Source organism: Mirounga angustirostris, unplaced genomic scaffold (genome assembly GCF_029215605.1).
Source record: "Mirounga angustirostris isolate CCGP_5_RB_7025 unplaced genomic scaffold, mMirAng1.0.hap1 SCAF_1, whole genome shotgun sequence".
In the NCBI taxonomy this organism is placed as follows: Eukaryota; Metazoa; Chordata; class Mammalia; order Carnivora; family Phocidae; genus Mirounga; species Mirounga angustirostris.
The window spans coordinates 80,195,445-80,216,790 of record NW_026991709.1 but is presented as its reverse complement, the minus strand read 5'-3'; the positions used below and the strand labels follow the sequence as shown (position 1 = coordinate 80,216,790).

Sequence of the window (21,346 nt, the reverse complement as noted above, 5' to 3'; positions counted from 1 at the left end):
ATTTCACTTAGCATAATACCCTCTAGTTCCATTTATGTTATGGCAAATGATCTGATGCATTCCTTTTTATGGCTGAGCAATATTACATTGTATAAATATACCACATCTTCTTTATCCATTCATCTATCAATGGATACTTGGGTTGCTTCCATATCTAGGCTATTGTAAATAATGCTGCAATGGGTCTTTTTTAAAGTAGTATATTTGAATAATAATTTTTAAGATATAATTTATATTTATACTATCTCTATCTTCTCAAATGATTTGTTTTCTATTAAAAACTATTATCCAGAGAATAAGATCAGATTTTTAAAATATGCCTTTTAAAACCACTACTGTACAATAGATAAAGTATCTGCACTTACCTCCCAATATTGTTTTGGGACAACCGGGTTGATCCAATCCTCCATTTGGGTAGAAGTCTATGTTTCCTAATGGCTCTTTGTAGCCCAGTGCTAAAGGAGAATACATTAGGCTTTTATTTTTGAACTTTTCACATTGCATAGTGCACTTGCTCGAAGGATATAGGCTGGGATGTGGTGGTGGTGGTGTTATCCTTATTTAAATATTCTGCCCACAGTTACCTAGCTAATTAGTTAGAAAGAATTGTAGATTGATTTAATAATTGCTTATTCTCTTTAACCTTGTAACCCCCAAACCATCAGTAAAACGCTTGATTTAAATGATTATTTGTACACGTATACATATATAGTGCATCACCGCAATAATAATAGCTATTACATATTGAGAACCTACATGTGTCTGTGGGCATGTCTAAAAAAGTAGCCATTGGTAAATTCAGATGAAGTAAGTTACAGATGATGACACCGAGGTTCAGAGATTTACTGAACAAAATGACACCACTAGAAAGGACAGAACCTGGGATGTGAGCCTCCCTCTGCCTGACTGCAAAGCTTATTCTCTTTCCTCAAAATTCACTCTCTCTCCAAGAATAAAAAATAAATCACTCCATTCCATCAAGCATTAAAATGGCATGGAGGTACTGCACTTAAGGAAGGTAATACTTTGCAAACCGCATAGTATTAATGCAGCCATCTCACAGAGACATTTCCTCTAAGGCCAACAATTGCTGAATATCATACCGGAGAGCCTGTGATAGGTGGTCAAGGGTTTTTCTTTTTCTTTTTTTTTCAAAGATGGCAATTTCTTTCTTTCTTTCTTTTTTTTTTTTTTTTTTAAGATTTTATTTATTTATTTAGGGACAGGGTATGAGGGGTAGGGCAGGAGCAGAGCAGAGAGAGAAGGACAAGCAGACTCTGCACTGAGCATGGAGCCAGATGGGGGACTCGATCCCCTGATCTGAGATCATGACCTGAGCTGAAATCAAGAGTTGGATGCTTAACAGACCGAGCCACTCAGGCACCCCCCATTAAGGGTGTTTCAGGTGGTTGTATCACAAAGAGGGTGTATTATTAAAGACTACTCTGCTCTGTTCCCTCAACCCTCCCCAGGTTTCTACTCTGGCTCTTCTCCCAGACACCTGGATATAAAGACCCATCTTTAACATCACCCCAACCTCCATATCATGTACCCAACCCCTCATATAAAATCAGCCCCATAAAAGACATAAATGGCCAAGAAGAGCCACAGAGAGCTGGAGAGCTATAGATGGCTCAGAATTCTCTCCATAGAGATACAACACTTGAACATATCTTTCAGCTTACGAAAATAAAACATAAATCATACATCCAAAGCCCGCTGCATATATGGAAACATTTCTCCACATGGTGTGCAAATCAGCCTGCACTTGATTGGTCAAGATGATCACCTTAAAAATAAGAAATGTTGATGGGAAAAGCACCTCCGCTCCAGCAAGACATCTTGGATGCCTACATTAAACCAGTGTCCCTTCAGTATTTCGGTGGATTTGGAACCCTGCCCTGCAGGAAAAGAGGGAATCTGGAGGAACCTAATCCACCCCTGCATGATGATCCCCTCAGGGGGAGACTCTTTAGGAGCATGGGAGGGGGTACTCACTGACCCACAAGGACAGAACTGTTACCGTCAATGTCGGAATGGATGACGTCAACGAACTGTGCATCACCAGGATCTAATCTGTCCTCAGGAGGTCTCCCATTGAATAAAGGGCCCGCAGGGTCGAGACCTGGAAAGAAAACCGAGTTGGCTTGGCAGCCCCACGCCATGAGTCACCGGCAGCCCGGCTTTTGATCCCTCCGCATGAGGATGGCAAACTGGCTGCGGGGCACTCTCGGGTGGGCAAGCGCTCACATTCCCATCTTGCTTTGTCAGGCACCTTTCCACAGCCCTGTAGCCTTTTCCCACAGAAGAGACGGCTATCCTGGCAGTGTGCCCTGGGAATGGCATCCAGACCCCATTAGGAGCTGTATCTGGTGCAGGGCTCAACAGCAGGGAGGGCACATAGGGGGACCAGGGCATGGGGATAAACTGGTTCCTCAGGAAAAAAGCGCCTGAGGGTACATATAAAAAGCAGATGCTATGCTTATGCTTATTGCATCTTAAATGATCCAGAAACCTCCCTCAACCTTTCCTTCTTGTTATTAATAAAACTCCTTTACAGTGTCAATTTTTATTCATATATACTTGCTCATATGATCCACATCACAAGCCTGTTGGGAGGCTGAGTAGCTATTATTCCCATTTTACAGATGCAGGAAGTGAGGTTCCGGGAGATCAAGTGTCTTAACAAGAGCCGCAGCCTCACAATGCAACGACCTCTCTCTGTCGAGCTCTTGGTTTCACTGCCAAACCCAGTGGAAAAGTGTGAAACTAACTGGTCAGGCCAGGTGTCATGGAGGGAAATAAAGTGGGTGTCAGTTCTTGCAGAACTAACCCACCCCCTAAATGCCTGAGCTGATTTCTTGCCCTTGGTCAATGCGAGCTGGGCATTCCTAACCATCAGCTGGAAAAACAAAGAGTGCAGCTCTGGTGATGTAACCACAAACTAAAAACTTTAAAAACAACAGTCAACGACGAACCACCAGAGGTTCCCAAAGGCCCTGCTTACTAGCAACCTACCTGTAGTGAAGAAGGTTCCAAGGGATGTCTCAGAGTCCTGACTCTATGAAAGTCATTTTAAATGTCATCTTCCATCCCCTGGTGTTAGATATAAAATCCAAGAGATGGCATTCTTGCCTGACTTCCCTGGTTCTGGCTTCAATCTTTCTATTTCTCCTCTCCCAACTCTCTTGCTTCCTTGAGGCTTGTCTTGATCTGCCTCCCTTCTTTATCTTTCTCTTCCCCACCCCTCTAGCTTTTCTTCTTCGGTTTGCTCTCCACTGAAACTGATGTGGGTGGAGATGGACCAACACCCAGACACCCAGGTCCACAGGACATTCTCAACACAGCAAGAGAAACTCATGACCTTAGAAAGAGTTTGCTAAGGAAACCCCCCTCCCCCCATAAGATAGCAGCACTTTTGGTCTAAGAAAAGGAATAGTGAGAGCCCCAGTTTATAGCAGCCTCCAGATCCATGGCAGAGAAATCCGCAGAGAAATCAGTTTGAATGAATGAACATTCAAACCACAGCAATTTTGAGAGTGATGAAGGTGCTACTGAGAATTAGGACAGAAGGCACAGATGGAGACGGGGATAGAAGTTTGGATATATCATCACCTTGGTGACAATTCATAGCAAATAATTGGCCTACAATGTCAGCCAAAAATCACAGTTACAGTGTCCTAAAAAGCTATATATTTTGTGTGGACAGAGACCACTGGAGTCAGAGAGATGTGACTTGGGGCCCCAAACCTAACACCAACCAGCTATATGACCTTAGGTGGGTTACTTTACTTCTCTGAACCTCAGTTTTTTTTTTAATCTGGAAGGTAGAAATGGAGGTAGAATTAACAGCTACTTCAGAAGACTTATAAAAGGACTCCTGGATCTGAATCCAGAACATTTTGAGATGACTGTAGAATAGAAACACAGTGGGAAAATGGAGCTCTTTCTTACTGCTCAAAGATCACCAGAAGTGTCTAGATGGTGCTCATTGACTTTTATTACAGCATTAACCAATCTGAGAATTTGAAGAAAGCCCTACATCTCTCCCCAGACAGACAGACATCCAACATAAACCTCTCTGCAGACAGACAGACATCCAACATAGACCCCTCCGCAGACAGACATCTGATATTTTGTGCGCAGTTTCAGGGGCCTCCTTTTCCCATCCCCAACTTCACCGTGAACTCTCCAAGGCAATGCTGTCCAATAAAAGTATAATGTGAGCTACATATATAATTTTAAAATTTCTAGAAGCCAATTTAAAAAGTAAATAGAAATAAGAAGAATTAATTTAATAATACACTGTATTTAACCCTGTTTATTTAACCTGGCATATCCAGAATATTATCATTTCAACATGTAATCAATATAAAAAATTTGAGGTTTCTTAATATCACTTTTTTAACCTAGTCTTTGAAATCCAGTGTGTGTCTTGTACTGACAGAACATCTCAATTTGTATTAGCCACATTTCAAGTGCTCAGTGGCTACATGTAGCTAGTGGCTACTGGATTGGACAGCATAGCTCCAAGGTCATTTCTCAAAGTATGGTGTTCAGACCACCTGCATCTTCTGCTTAAAGGTAGACTCCTGGACCCCAACCCCAGACTGCTGGTTCAGGAGGTTGGTATTGTAACCAGCACCCCTAAGGCGATTTTGACACACCCTTAAGTTTGAGAAGCAAACGCAATGTATTATCAAGTGATGTAGGTACTTGGAATATTTTAAAATCCACTTAAGGTCCACCATCTTGTGTTAAAGAAGTTAATGAGAAATAGGGGACGCCTGGCTGGCTTGGTCAGTAGAGCACATGACTCTTAATCCCAGGGTCATGAGTTCAAGAGCCACGTTGGGCAGGGAGCCTATTCAAAATTAAAAACAACAACAACATTAAAAAGTTAATGAGAGGGGTGCCTGGTCGTTAAGCGTCTGCCTTCGGCTCAGGTCATGATCCCAGGGTCCTGGGATCGAGCCCCACATCAGGCTCCCTGCTCCGTGGGAAGCCTGCTTCTCCCTCTCCCACTCCCTCTGCTTGTGTTCCCTCTCTCGCTGTGTCTCGCTCTGCCAAATACATAAATAAAATCTTAAAAAAAAAAAAAGTTAATGAGAAATAAAACCAGGAGAGGTGCCTGGAGAGAAAAAGCAAAAGGAAGGGCAGATGAAAGGAGAGATATGGAGGAAATGAAGCAGCCATGATGGTCTAGCTAATTAACAAGCAGAACCATCCATTGTGGGGGAGTTGGGTGTGAATTGTGTCTCCAGGCAACAGGCCCAATTCCTACTCCACAATCCAGTGAGGCCAGTCAGAAAAGGTGGTGTAAGGTGAGCAGAGAAGGGAAACGCTTCACTCCGAAGCTGCTCTGGGGGACAGCTGAGATTGACTGTGGGGATCAGAGAGGATAAGGCATCTGGAGAACGTGGGAAAGTCAGGGGAGCCAGAAAATTGAGCTGTGAACCATTAGTGGTACCCAGGCCCAGAATGGAAGGCAGGCTGGCTTGGGGACTTCCCATCCATGGTCAGAAACCAGGTTTCACCGCACTCACGTTCACAGTAGGTGGTGGGAACAGGTTTGCTGGGAGCAAAATGGGGCGTGAGACAGAATGAGGCAGTGGTGGGCTGGAGTCTGCTAGGACCAGCACTAGACTATAGACTTTGCTCATCTCTTCCCAAACTTTGTGACTGGGGATGTCAGGTTGGCAGCTTGAAATCAGCAGTGGTGAGCGTATTCAAACCATGGAGATCAGGAAACACTACAAATCAGGACTATGGGGGTGGGGCAGGGTGGGGAGAGCTGTGCGGGTTCTTAACGCACCACTGGGGAAAGTCCCACCCGCCAGAAGAGCTCCCAACAGATAAGGGACACAAGCAGATTCAAGCTATCTATCCTTTGATCCCATAAAGGAAATGAAACATGCTCTCTCTTTCTCTCTCACTCTCTCTCTCAAATACATTATTTACAGTTCTTAGGAGAAACAAAGTAAATACCATACATACATACATTATTCATGTATTTGAGAGAGAGAGAGAGAACGATTGCGGGGAAGGGCAGAGGGACAAGCAGACTCCCCGCGGAGCGGGGAGCCTGATGGCGGGGCTCGATCCCAGGACCCCGGGATCATGACCTGAGCCGAAGGCAGACGCTTCACTGACCGAGCCACCCAGGCGCCCCAGGAAATGAAACTTTTTACAAAGGAGATGTTGCTTTCTAAAACATAAAAATAATCATGTTAAAAACTTAAAAAGAACTCTGCCTCCCTAGAAAGCAGGTAAATAAAATGAGGGTGGCCTTGGCCACTTTCACTGACGTGAAAGTGAGAAAAAAAGAACCAGGAAAAACAAAACAAGTAGCGGGCTAGAAGAGACACCAGTGATGTGTGTGTGAGAGAGCGAGCATGGGAATGACCTGCTCAGGGTACCAGTCAAGTAGCACATTCAGAGATGTGACGCTAAAAGTTTACCTCACTAATACAATTGGCTTGAATCTCTCCTTCCTCTGTTCACTTCTACCCTCCAGATTCCCTAGATTGAAAACAGCTCTCTCTGTGCGAGGATGGATTCTGGGAAGGGTATGAATGGGGGGGACAAGCCTTGAGCCTTTGAAACAGAAATCCTCCCTCAGCCTGTCCTCTGTGGCTGTGGAAAAGTTACCTGAGCAGTAGGCAAGAGAACCCAGCAAGGGGGCCTTTGTTTGGGGTTTCACCTGCTGTATTTCTGAGTTTTCATTCAGCTTGGTCCTGAAAGCTGATATTCAGAGGGTAAAACCCCACTATCAAAATTCCTATTTCATCTTTCTATCATGAGACTCCAGCTGTGTCTGGGGATGGAAACATATTAGGTATGTGGCTCAGGCTATCTTAGATTAAGTGAAAGGAAGATGGCTATCTGTTTGGAGGGCACAGATCAAATCCCCAAAGGCCACAGCTGTATTTTCTCACCAGAAGAGAAATAGTTACCACCAATCTTTTCTATGGCATATACAATTTACAAAGTGCTTTTTTATTAAATATATTTTTATATTATATATTTTTAAATTTATTATTTATTTTATTTATATATTTTTATATTATATATTTTATATCATTTACAAAGTGTATTTTATTAAGTTAATAACCTGTGGTCAGTATTATCATGGTCTCTCCTTTGCACAAGAGGACACACACTCAGAGGAGTTAAGTAATTAGAAGAGCTGGCCTTGAGCCCAAGGACGTGGATTGCCTGCACCATGTTCCCTCAGTGAACATCCCAGCCAGGCTGACTAACCTGTGCCCATTCACAGGAAGCCTTACCTGTAATTCTCCCCAGCTGCCCATTGTACATCTTTCCAACAAACCCGGCTATGTGGGCTCCTAGACTTACTCCAATCATATAAATGTCGTCAAGAGAAGCTCCTTGTACCTGGAATTTCAAGAGGTCCATCATTATAAATTGTGAGGGGCCGAGGAGTTGACAACACTTAGAGAAATTTCCTCAACTTGACTTCAGAAACAGTTTTTGGGAGAAACATTTCTAAGCAACTTACATCTATGAGCTCACTTAAATGTCACAACAACCCCACAAGGTAAATACCATTCTTTTGATTATACAGAAGAGGAAACTGAGGCCCAGAGTCAAAGTAACCTGCCCAGTATCAGGCAGGTGGGGAGGGACAGAGCAGGAGTCAAACCAGTCTGTTCAACTCAAAGCCTGGGCCTTAACCTTTATGCCATGGTCTCCATCCATGCTTCTGCAAGAAATCAAGCTTGGACATCTCTAATTCCCTCCCAGTTGAGGAAAAGGGCAATGAAACATTTTGGTGAACTCCTTTATCTTCATGATGGCTCAGTTAATGAAGTCACCACAGACAGAGAAGGAAGGAAAGGAAAGGAAGGAGTGGGGTTGGGGACAACACTGACTGCAGTCAGCTGGGACAGCCTGTGGTGAGTCATGTTAATATTATTCACTCTCCCAGGGCTGTGGCTTAAGTGGGGAGCTTTTGTGAAAATTCTGTTGTCCCTGGCCTACAGTGGCCACCAGGCCTGATTCTCTCTGAGGTAGTTTTGATATAAAGTCACTTTTTTTGGTTGTTTTTGTTATTTTTGTAAAGGGGGTAATTCATGAGATAGATCACTAGATAAAATTTAAGGTTTATTTAATCTTTTTGAGTCTTCTAAAAACATAAATCATACACAAAAATCTCTCATCAGACCACGTGTATCAGTTTTGATTGTGGATAATCAGGTCGGTAAACTTTAGGCATTTCTAGGAAAGGGAATAGCTCGAGAAGATGAGGAAATTCTACACAGTGAAGCCAGAACCCCCCCAGACAGAACCTCTCTTACCCATAAGACACCTTTATGTGAATTAGAAAAAGATGTCCCTTCCTGAGGACACTTAACTGGGAAAACATCATAATAAATATATAGATCTACAATGTGTACCATAACACTGGTGCTCCCTTAGATGGGTGCCCTGTGCAGTGCACAACTTGCACAACCATACCTATGGGCCTTCCCTCCAGCTGTGCTCTCTACCTTCCCTGAGACTTAGTTGGGTTTTCAAAATAGTCCTCTTGGTTTTATCTTTTTATCTTTTAAAACCAAGATATCTCTTGGTTTTAAATCTTCAGACAACAGGCCAGTTTTAATTTGGCTCTGAATCATATAAAAGAATTCTCTCTTACCAACATCTGGTCGATAAATCCCTTCAAGACTATTGCTACTTTTCTGGTCTTACTAGAGGCATGGTTGTATATTACAGTTGTAGCTCCTCGATTCCAATCAACAACAACCACATTCATGTCTTCTACATCGAGCAAACCCTGTACTAAGTCCTCCATCCAAACTGGAACGGAGCCTGTAGGCCTGAATCCATGGATAATGAAGGTGGTTTTCTTGGTCACGTTCAAGTTCCCCAAAACTGTGGAGTTGATGACTTGTGCACAGGTCCGGTATCTCCTTGTGTAGAGCATCAACTTCACATTTAGTCCTGTACCAACCACTGCACTGTGAAAGCTCAGTCTGGTGAATGAAGGACATGTTTCATCTGTGTCTGAAAATAAAAATTAGATGGCATCATGACGGTTCTTTCCTTAGTTGGGGGTCAAGCAAGAGTGCTGCCCTACATTCACTGGCCTTCTTTCTGTGCTTCACAGCACCCAGCAGGAGACTGGATCTAGTTGAATGAAGTTGCAAAGTCATACCTGATTCAGCATAACTAAGCAGTGACTTTTTTTTTCACCAGGAAAACCGTTTTTCCAAATCTTTTTTTTTTTTAAGACTTTATTTATTTATTTGAGAGAGAGAATGAGATAGAGAGAGAGAGCATGAGAGGGGGGAGGGTCAGAGAGAGAAGCAGACTCCCTGCCGAGCAGGGAGCCCGATGTGGGACTCGATCCCGGGACTCCAGGATCATGACCTGAGCCGAAGGCAGTCGCTTAACCAACTGAGCCACCCAGGCGCCCCCATTTTTCCAAATCTTACTCTCCTCCAAGATCTAACCCAAGTCACCTCGATGAAACCTACTCCAACTCTCCCAGCTTTAAATACTGTCTTTCAACCCAGAACTCCCAAAACCCCTGTATGTACCTTATTGACAGCAAAATGAAAGCACTTGCAGGGGTGTATTATGGGTATTTATGGACATGTGTGTCTATTTTGTTGGACCACCTCCTTGGAATGGGTGTCTTCTAATCTGTGTATCCCTCACAGTGCCCAGCACATAGTAGAGGCCTCAGCAACTGCATCTGCATGGTCCAACCATATCTTTCCTTTTCTAGATCACCTGCCTGGGACAACAGTGGAAAAGGTGATGTGCCCTGTCCTGAGCCTTTCAGTAACATCTGAAACAGTGGACCACGGTGCCTTCTTGAACCCTCTCCTTATTCTTTAAGCACCATCTTCAAGCATTCCTCCTGCTCTGTAATCTCTAAGAATGGCCTTAGGAGAAAGTTGGGGGATGGGGTGGAAGCAAAAGATCAGGCTGGAGCATCTTGTTATGGCAGAAAGTAAGAGACTGTTTAAAAATTTGGGACGCCTGGCTGGCTCAGTTGGTTAAGCGTCTGCCTTCAGTTCAAGTCATGATCCCAGGACCCCTACTCAGCAAGGAGCCTGCTTCTCCCTCTGCCTGCCACTCCCCATTTGTGTGCACTCTCTCTCTCTCTGTGTCTCTCCCCGACAAATAAATAAAAATAAAATCTAATAAATAAATAAAAATGTGTCATAAGGACATAGAAAGCGAGATTGAAAGGGCTTCCACTGGCCAGATCTGGGATATTTGAGCACTAAATAATTAAGGACAGTAATGATTTATGGACCTTTGGAGAAAATTAGAGATCCATGATTCCATAACAAATAGACAAGCAAAGAAACAAATCAATGGAAGCGAGAGGAGAACTCTTGCAGTATAGTGCTGAATGTCAACTGGTAAATGTGGGGTGAATGCTAGGGGTGAAACTCATCATTTTGTAGTCATCATAATAAAGATTGGTTAGGCAGGAATAATTGGTGGATGCTAAAACTGAGGAGGTGGTTTATTTTGAGAAGGAGCACATGTATATGGTCTTAAGTTTTGTCCCCCAGATTGCTAATTAGTAAGTAGGGGGAAAGTAGTAACTATACAATGGAGAAATTGAACAACACCTTGACTAGGTTATCAAACTGAACATTACCCACGAGGGGCAGACAGACACATATGCCTTTAAGCTGTAGTATTCCAGAGGGGAATGTATAACCTGAACCTAACCCCAGGGTAAAAATCACACAAACACAAAATGAGGAATAATCTGTTTTTAAAAAGAATACCTGTGGGGGGGGCGCCTGGGTGGCTCAGTCATTAAGCATCTGCCTTTGGCTCAGGTCATGATCCCAGGGTCCTGGGATCGAGCCCCGCATCCGGCTCCTTTCTCCGCAGGAAGCCTGCTTCTCCCTCTCCCACTCCCCCTGCTTGTGTTTCTGCTCTTGCTATCTCTCTCTCTGTCAAATAAATAAATAAAATCTTAAAAAAAAAAAAAAAAAAAGAATACCTGTAGGGTTTGGGTGTGATGTAACTGTGGCCGGCACTGGCAGGGAAGGAGGCTTGTGGTACTCAAAAAATGCCTTTTTTTTTGTTTTAAGATTTTATTTATTTATTTGAGAGAGAGAGAGAGGGAGAGAGTGCAAGCAGAAGGAGGAGCAGAGGGGGAAAGATTCTCAAGCAGACTTCATGCTGAGCATGGAGCCAAACATGGGGCTCAGTGCCATGACCTGATATCATGACCTGAGCCAAAACCAAGAGTCAGATGCTCGACTGACTGAGCCAGCCAGGTGCCCCCCAAAAAAATTCTCAAAGAAAAGACATTTTTTAAAGATTAAAAATAAAAAGGGACCCATATTCTTAAAAAAGATCAATGTCATAAAGGACAAAGAAAGGCTGTGGAAATGTTCTAGATTAAAGGAGATTGAAGAGATGGGATAAACAAATGCAATATCTGGTCTTAGATTGGATCCTGTAATGGAAGAAAAAATTTCATACAAGAAATCATTGGAGGGGCGCCTGGGTGGCTCAGTCGTTAAGCGTCTGCCTTTGGCTCAGGTCATGATCCCAGGGTCCTGGGATCGAGCCCTGCATCAGGCTCCCTGCTCCGTGGGAAGCCTGCTTTTCCCTCTCCCACTCCCCCTGCTTGTGTTCCCTCTCTCGCTGTGTCTTGCTCTGTCAAATAAATAAATAAAACCTTAAAAAAAAAAAAAAAGAAATCATTGGATTAATTTACAAAATTGGGATATGAACACTAAATTAGATAAAAGTATGGTATCAGCATTATATTAATTGAGGTTGATAACTATACAGTAGTTATGTAGGAGAAAATCCTAATTCTTTTTTTTTTAAGATTTATTTATTTGAGAGAGAGAGAATGAGAGAGAGAGCACATGAGATGGGGGATGGTCAGAGGGAGAAGCAAACTCCCTTCAGGGAGCCCGATGCAGGACTGGATCCTAGGACTCCAGGATCATGACCTGAGCTGAAGGCAGTCGCTTAACCAACTGAGCCACCCAGGTGCCCAAAAATCCTAATTCTTAGGAAATACAAGTTAAGTATTTATAACTAAATGGCCAACTTATTCTCAAATGGTTCAGAAAAAAAAATTGGGGCAGAGAGATAGACAGCAAATGATAAAGCATATATAGCCAGATATTAACAGAAGGTGAATCCGTGTAAAGGGTTACTGGTGTTCTGAGTTTTTTTTTTTTTTAATTCTTGTAGCTTTTCTGCAGGTTTGAAATTATTTCCAAATAAAAAACTTAAATAAAAGGAAAAAGAAAGGGGACAGGGCCATATCCGTGAGATGCAAAGTGGGAGTGAGGTTGTGAACTCTGATATCAGAAAATGAAAATAGGTAAGAATGCTGAAGTCTTCTGTTTGAAAGGGAACAGGGAGTTGGAAATAAACTAAAGATCAAGATGCAAGGTGAGGGGCGCCTGGGTGGCTCAGTCGTTAAGCGTCTGCTTTCGGCTCAGGTCATGATCCCAGGGTCCTGGGATCGAGCCCCGCGTCAGGCTCCCTGTTCCGCGGGAAGCCTGCTTCTCCCTTTCCCACTCCCCAGCTTGTGTTCCCTCTCTCGCTGTGTCTCTCTCTGTCAAATAAATAAATAAAATATTAAAAAAAAAAAAAAAGATGCAAGGCGAAAGAGGGGTTAGGAAAGGAGTGCTTTGGGGTCCTTGGGTACTGAAACAGGATGTTACTTCTGCAACATTAGGTAAGGTCTTGATCAAGAACCACAATCAAAGGGCGCCTGGGTGGCTCAGTCCTTTAAGCACCTGCCTTCAGCTCGGGTCGTGATCCCAGGGGCCTGGGACTGAGCCCTGAGTTAGGCTTTCTGCTTGGCATGGAGTCTGCTTCTCCCTCTCCCTCTGCTCCCATTCCACCCCCTCAAGTTCTCGCTAGTCTGCTCGCTCTCTCAAATAAATTAATAAATCTTAAAAAAAAAAAAAAAAGAACCGCAATCAAAAGTTAAAAGTAAAACTCTGATCAACACTGGCATGCAGATCCAAAATATAATGTTTGGGAAGACTTTTTTTTTTTTTTTAATTATAAAAATTATTTGAAACTATGTTATGACCAACTCTCCTACATCCTATTTGGCTGAGAGAGAAGAGCCAAGTTGGAGGTAAGTGAAGCAACAATCAGTCCCTAGGTGCAAGCTGGAGATCGTCCTTTAGGACATTCAGGAGAGGGGGCAAAGTCCTACGGATGACCATTCTTTGTGTGAGGGAACAGAAGGGGAAGACTATTGACTTGCAACTGGTCAACAGGAGACTAGATGGCCTTGGGAAACACCTGTTCTATCTTCCTCCGATAGAAATTTAAGAACCATTTGCCCTTTGCCTTTATTCTCAGTGAATCTACCCAGGAATAACTCTTCCCTCATTCTGAGCCTCAGAACAGACTTCATCCTGGCAACTCTACCCTTTCTCAATAACCTGGGTCCATTCAGGGGTCCCTAGATGGCCCAGTTGTTTAAGCATCTGACTCTTGGTTTTGCTCAGGTTGTGATCTCAGGGTTGTGAGATCAAGCCCTGGTGTCAGGCTGTGTGCTCAGCACAGAGTCCGCTTGGGACTCTCTCTCCCTCTCCCTCTGCCCCCGCCCTCTGTGCTTGCTCTCTTTCTCAAATAAATAGATAAATCTTTTTTAAAAAGAGAACCTGGGTCCATTCATGTATGCTTTTATTTGAAACTTCTTGCAAAGGTTGTGGTACTCAGCCATGAATGAAGTTCCAAATAGAATGAACAGAAGAAGCTCAAACAGAAGGTTAAAAATTGGGGTTTTTGAAATTCCTCACCCTAGAGAAAACTGATTAAAAATTGAGCCCCATACTCACATATTCCTCCGTTTGCTCTAGCGTGTACAGTGAGGCGTGCTCACAACTGCCTGTCCTCCCCTCTCCCCCAGCTTTATTGAGATATAATTGACAACACTGTGTAGGTTTAAGGTATAGAGCATGATGATTTGATATATGTGTATATCGTAAAATGATCTCCACAATAAGGTTAACACACCCATCATCTCACATAGTTACACGTTTTTGTGTGTGTGGCGAGAACATTTAAGATCTACTCTCTTAGCAAATTTCAAGGATACGGTACAGTATAATTAACTATAGTCACTATGTTGTGCATTAAATGGCAGACCTTACTCATCTATGTAACCATTTTCCCCATCTCTTGGCCTTTTCCATTTTTCTCTTCCTGTAGATTGCATGCTCCTGGAGAACGTGGACTCTGAAACTTGTCTGGTGTTTGTAGAGCAAGACCCAGAGCAAATAATTGACTGTTTAATTAGTCATTTTACTGAAGAGGAAGTGTCACGAGGTAGGGCTGAGCCTCTTGGTCTTAGCCACCAGTAAAACTGGGCTTTGTTCCTGGTTGTGCAACTGACTCACCGGGCAACCTGGGGAAATTACGTCATCTTTCACTTACCTACCTGCCCGAGAGCGGAATGCTGTGGAGATTAATTAGGAATGAGGCCATATTGGGGAAGGTAGAGATCCCCTTCCAAAGGAGGGGACTATTTAATTGCTAGGTCTGTTCATTTTGAGCCATATTAGGCCAGTGTGTCAAAAGTCACACATCTGGGTCGTTGGAAGGCTCAGACTAGAGTCATGAAGTTTGGGCCAGACCTATTTTCAGCACATGTGCCACTTTCTATGTCTACAGAATGGCTCAACCAATCTCTTTGACTTGCTGAGTCTTTACTAGACCCTTTACAATGGACAGTTACTGAAAGGCAAGAAGGGCAGAACAAGCGGATTTTTATTTACTTTTTTAAAGTAGGCTCCATGCTCAGCGTAGAGCCCAAGGTGGGGCTTGAACTCCCAAGCCTGAGATCAGGACCTGAGCGGAGATCAAGAGTTGAACGATTAACTGACTGAGCCACCCAGGTGCCCCCAGAACAGGTGGATTTTTATTTTTCATTTGCTAGAACCAGTCTGACTTCATCTATTTTTAATGTCTTTTTTTTTTTTAAGATTTTATTTATTTATTTGACAGAGAGACACAGTGAGAGAGGGAACACAAGCGGGGGGAGTGGGAGAGAGAGAAGCAGGCCTCCCGCCGAGCAGGGAGCCCGATGTGGGGCTCGATCCCAGGACCCTGGGATCATGACCTGAGCCGAAGGCAGACGCTTAACGACTGAGCCACCCAGGTGCCCCTTTAATGTCTTATTTTTATAACGGCATTGGGCTCTGGAAAAGCCCATTGTTAAGTACTGAATGAAAAATGAATTTCCTTGTTCCTCTCTCTCAGTACAAAATACTGTAACAGCTTTATATGTATTCTCTCTCATCCTCAGAGGAAATGTGCAGTTCATCCATAAGTCTACCCTCCCTTAGGTTCTGGATCAGGTGGCATTTTAGTGTGTGAGTCAGGCATTAATGAAATAAAACACACAAATAAGTATGAAACTGCAACCTTGATATATGCCATGTAAAGGAGACATTGTATAAAATAAGAATTTAAATAGGGAGTTTCCCCTGGGAATCAAGAATCTTCTTCTCTTACATCAGCTTGAAATCATGTATCTAAATGCTAAGAACGGAAGATCCCTTTAGCAAAGTATAACATTACACTGAGGGACAAATTCAAGTTCCCAAACTATTAAGTTTTGATTTCATCCATTTTTACTTTTATTACCTAGACTTAATGTTTCAGGTATTATACCCTTTTTCATTTTAACGTGTTTTCTTTGCTTGAATCCCATCAAACGATTATAACTAGGCTTTCTTTTTGTTAGCATTTACCTAGCATGATTTTATCCTTTTTACCCTTTGAATCCCTCTGTTTTAAGGGGTCTTTCATATAGCGTCTAGCTGGGTTTTATTTTACAGCCCAGTCTGAGAGCAGGTGAGTTCGCGTTTATTGGCATAACAGATGTAATTGGTGTGGACGCCACAGACGTGCCTCCCTCAGATCTGCCTTCAAGAGAACCTGTCACGGGGAGTATGGTGAAGTCACCTGCGTCTCCAGCCACTCCGCAGTGTTCACGCGAACCCGTGGCTCCCCGGCCCGCCCCCCCACCAGGCTGCTCCCAGCTGGTGACCTAGCACGGCGGGGTGTTTGAGCCAGACCAGGCTGGCTCGTCTTGCCTCAGGGGGACTCCCAGAACAGGCCGCTTTGGCTCAGGGATACCCCATCAGCGCGGCTGAAACAGTCTCACGACCGTACCGCAGCTCTCCCTACGCAACCCTGCCTTGTCTCCTTTCCGGGATGTCAGATGTGCCTCACGGTGTGCAGGCTCTCTCGGCCGGCCACCACCTCCTTTCTCCTTCCTGCGCAGTTCCTTCGGTAGATCTCTTGCGTGTCCCGTCCCACGCTCGCGTCTGCTTCTGGGAGGACCCGAGCTGACCCACTTGGACCTAATACCCTATTTATGCGCCAAGGTGAACCCGTGGCAAGGATTCTTGGGCGTCTGGAAGGTGCATTTCTGACTGCCGTGGAGCACATTTCTAACTTCTGCCATGCTTCCTACTGCTTTCCTTTGCCAGAACAGTTCTTTCCCCTCTCGGCTCTAGTCCTTGCTTTAGTAACTCGAGACAGTATCGAACGATCCTCCCTTATAAATAATGAGGACATCAGTACACCCAGTACTTCTCCTCGCTGACCCAATGTCTATCCCCTGATTTTCGTTAGTTATAAAATTATTTTTAATACACCTAGTGATTCCTTTTTAGTTTAAAAAATAAACAATATTTCAGCCTCTATGTATTGATGCATCAACAGAAACAGAGAGTTTCTGTTGTATTTATTGTATCTGTTCTAACACACATTGTCTTTCATACCCTCCCTGGCCCCTCCTTCAGAACATACACAAACGGGGGCGCCTGGGTGGCTCAGTTGGATGAGCGACCGCCTTCGGCTCAGGTCATTATCCTGGAGTCCCGGGATCGGGTCCCGCATCGGGCTCCCTGCTCAGCGGGGAGTCTGCTTCTCCCTCTGACCCTCCTCCCTCTCATGCTCTCTGTCTTTCATTCTCTCTCTCTCAAATAAATAAAATCTTTAAAAAAAAAAATTAAAAAAAAAAGAACATACACAAACGTACCCTTTTTGTTCCTATTGTCAAAATACAGTCAATCCCCATTATTTGTGGATTTCGTATTTATGAATTCACCTACTCACTAAAATTTATTTGTAACCCCCCCAAATCAATACTTGGGGTGCTTTTGCTGTCATCCATGGACATGTGCAGAATGACAAAAAAATTGGGTTGCCCCACATGCCCACTCTCAAATAAGGTCAAACATGGTGACACTCTGCCTTCTTGTTTCAGCTTCCATAACCAATGTCCTTTTCCCAGTCTATTTACTGCCAAGTGTTTTGCTTCTTGTACTTTTTCTTGGTGATTTCACCCTTTTATGCGGTCCCCAAGCACAATCCTGAAGTGCTGTGAAGTACCTTACAGAGAAAATGTGTATCTCAGATAAGCTTCACTCAGGCATGAGTTATAGTGCTGTTGGCCATGAGTTCAGTGTTATGAGTAAACAATATATATTAAATAAAATGTCTTTATTTTTTAATTTTTTTAAAGATTTATTTATTTATTTATTTTAAAGAGCAAGAGTGCAGGGGGCAGGGGAATCTCAAGCAGACTCCCTGCTGAGTGTGGAGCCCGATGTGGGGCTCAATCTCACCACCCTGAGATCATGACCTGAGCCAAAATCAAGAGTCAGACGCTCAACTGACTGAGCCACCCAGGCACCCTAAATAAAGTGTCTTTAAACAGAAACATACATAAAATAAGATTATGTATTGATTGGTCAACAAAAATGTTGTAACCAAAGGCTTGCAGGAACCTAACCCTGTATTGCCCCAAGGAGCAATGGTTCAGTCTTTGCTAATTCAGTGTTTGCCGGTCCTTTATGGCACATTAACTACCATGAATAACGAGAATGGGCTGTATATAAAAATTATCTTCTGGAACCGTAGTTCTCATTATTTCCCCGGTTATGTAGTTTTAGCGCTATAATGTATACAATCATTGCTCCCAGTGAATCCTTTTCCTAGGCTTCTGCATTCACCACTGGTGAGAGCTCTTGCCGTCTTTTCAAGAAGGGCTAATGGATAATACAGCTCCTAAATTCATTCATATCCATAAAGAATTCCTAGGCCTAAATGATGACCTGGCTTCAAACAATATTCTTGCCCCCAGGATTTATAGGTATTATTCTACTTTCTTCTTCTATTGAATCCCATTCTAGAGAATTTTGACCCTTCTATGCTACTTGCTTTTTTCCTACTACACACCTGAAGCATTCTTTTCTTGTTCTGAAATAACTTTCCCTCCGGTGTCCATGCTCCAAAATAACTGATCTGTTTATTGTTGTATACCCAGTGCCAACAACAGAGCCTGGCTTAGAGCTGACATCAATAAATGTTTCGTGAATAAGCAAGTATCACATTATTCAGCCATTCAGAATGATCCATCTGGATGCCACAAGTGGTATATGATATAATGATACAATGTTTATGAAATAAATGGAGTACGAAATGGCACATGCATTATGACTAAATTGTGTAAAAATATGTCTGCGGGTAATGAGGCCTGCAAAATAATGTGCAAACAAAAATGGGTTCTGCATTCCATTTCTGATGTTCTCTGCTTAAAACTACCTGAGGCTGGGGCGCCTGGGTGGCTCAGTCGTTAAGCTTCTGCCTTCAGCTCAGGTCATGATCTCAGGGTCCTGGGATCGAGCCCCACATCGGGCTCCCTGCTCCGCAGGAGGCCTGCTTCTCCCTCTCCCACTCCCCCTGCTTGTGTTCCCTCTCTCGTTGTGTCTCTCTCTGTCAAATAAATAAATAAAATCTTTAAAAAAAAAAAAAAACTACCTGAGGCTATTCATTCTTCTCCCCTCAGAATTAATAACATTTTAAAAGAAAATATTAAATTTATTTCCTTTTGGACCATGTTACAAGTTAGTTTAAGCTCCTTGAGGGCAAGTGTTGTCTTGTTTTTTGTCCAGTATTATGCCCCAGCACATAGAGCTGGACCGTGTCTTGTTGGACCCCAAATTCTCAGGCAATTTGGAGGGCAGGCCGGCAATTTGGAGGCAAGGACTAGATACCTGTGAATAGCAAATCTGTTAAATTGCTTCACCCTCATAAATATAGTTCTCTATATTTATATTTAATTTCTAGTTTATATTTCTAAAATAATTAACTACTTGTACACCTTCAGAAAGCAAACCTCTTTCTGCTTATTGTGTTGTTTTGTTACAAAGTCAAATTTACTTGGAAGTACTATTAACAGAGCCTTTAACCAAGTAACCACAGAACATGTTAAACTGGATTCTAAAGCTTAACCTCTTCTATTATTAGAGTTTATTTGAAGCGGAAAAACATGGTCTTTCCTATTCAGTCTACTTTGAAATTCAATTACTCTGAAATGCCAGTTAGTGTTCACGAACGATTGGAAAATTACAACTGAATGGGTGATGTCTCCCATCCAATGAGGAATTCAGACTCCAATGGAGAACAGGCTGAGATGAGAGCAGAGTAGAGTAAGATGTCAAAGAAACCTGGATAGAACATTTTCAGAGATAACATAGTTGTCCCCGAGGTATTTTGTTCTGGTCTAACGCATGGTCACCCATGGGCCAAGTATGGCCATGACCATTTATGTATTATCTACGGCTGCTTTCCTGTTATAAGGCCGAGTTGAGCAGTTGTAAAATGACCAATGGCCCACAAAGCTGAAAATATTTATTATCTGGCTCTTGACAGAAAAAGTTTGCCAACCTTGGTCTAATGTCCTAAACAAAATACAACATGATTTTGGAGCACGGATTTCAGAGTCAGGTCAACTCCATTGCCTCCTAGCTACGTGACCCTTGGTAATTAATTACCTAACCTCTCTGAGCCTCAGTTTCACATGTGTAAAATGATCATGGTCATGCCAATCTGTCAGGCAGTGCTCTGCAGAGCCATATAGAGCCCGAGGCAAGAGGAAAAAAACAACAACAAACAGCAACTACATATTTACTTACCAAAGTATCCTCCCAGATTTTGAACCAAGTGGGGAAAAGTTGATAAAAGCTCGATAGTCAAAAACCATGACCACAGATATAGCCCTTTGCTATTCAGTCTGTTCAGATACCACTGTCAATGCTCATAAAACAAATCAGCTAGCAAGGAAGTGAAGATGGCATGGACCCAGGGACAGCGGGCTGACTGGAAATGACTTCTCCTATATATATAATAACACAGAGTTGTAAAACAAATAATAGTCTGTCTTTACGTAAAATTTAGATTTTTTTCTCTTTTTCTTTTTTTTGATGTAGTGTTCCATGATTCATTGTTTGCGTATAACAAAAAGAGTTATTTATCTATTTGAGAGAGAGAGAGAGCGCGCACATAAGTGGGGGGAAGGGCAGAGGGAAAGAAAGAATCCCAAGCAGAATCCCTGCTGATTGTGGAGCCTGATGCAGGCCTCAAACTCACAACCCTGAGATCATGACCTGAGCCAAAACCAAGAATCAAACGCTTACCCTACGGAGCCACCCAGGTGCCCCTGATATTTTTTTCATCACTGACTTATTTGCATTGATTTTCATTTTCAAAGATATCACTTATGCCTATCAAAATATCAAATATCAAAATATCATTTTATGCCTAAAAATGTCACTTATGCCTATCATTTATTATGTACTGTGAGAATGCATTATTAATGATATACATATTATCTGCAGGAAAATATTATTTAAACATTAAAATATCATTTACATACTGCATTAAAATATCATGAAAAATATTTTCTTTTTTAAAAGATTTTATTTATTTGACAGAGAGAGAGGCAGGGAGAGAGGGAACACAAGCAGGGGGAGTGGGAGAGGGAGAAGCAGGCTTCCCACCGAGCAGGGAGCCCGATGTGGGGCTCGATCCCAGGACCCTGGGATCATGACCTGAGCCGGAGGCAGATGGCTGAGCCACTCAGGCCCCCCATGAAAACTATTTTTATTGCATTAAAATCATAAATGTAATTTATCTTGATTATTGAGTTATGGTCTCCCTTCCCCCCTTAAATTTTGCACCTGGTCAGTGCTTCACTGACCTTACCCTAATCCCAGCTCTGCTGTCAGGATTGTGGTGAGAATTAGAGATAATGTGTATGAAGTATCTAAAGTACTAGGTGGTGCATAGTAAATGCTAAAAAATTAGTAATTGTCGATGATGTGGATGATGAGTTGGGTTAATATTTGTAGAGGCCAAGGGCAGTCCACTCTAACATGGACTACTTGACATGAAGATTATTTTGAGTTAAAAAGCAATCAAAACCCAGTGGATTCATGAAAAGCCTTTACCTCCCCCTCAACAACCTAAAAAGAATTTAGATAGAGGACCA

At 42.9% G+C, this 21,346-nt stretch overlaps 1 protein-coding gene across 1 annotated transcript in view; it reads right to left on the bottom strand.

Annotated features, from left to right (window-relative positions):
- Positions 1-18,301, bottom strand: part of LIPH (lipase H) — a 36,019-nt gene extending 17,718 nt beyond the window's left edge. Inside the window, exons 1-5 of the mRNA XM_045902110.2 lie at positions 18,253-18,301; positions 8,663-9,030; positions 7,290-7,398; positions 2,024-2,125; positions 366-455 (exon numbers count right to left, since the gene is read on the bottom strand). Coding sequence (XP_045758066.1) covers positions 366-455; positions 2,024-2,125; positions 7,290-7,398; positions 8,663-9,030; positions 18,253-18,301 — 718 coding nt within the window. The remainder of the gene's footprint in view (positions 1-365; positions 456-2,023; positions 2,126-7,289; positions 7,399-8,662; positions 9,031-18,252) is intronic.
- Between the last annotated feature and the right edge of the window lie 3,045 nt (positions 18,302-21,346).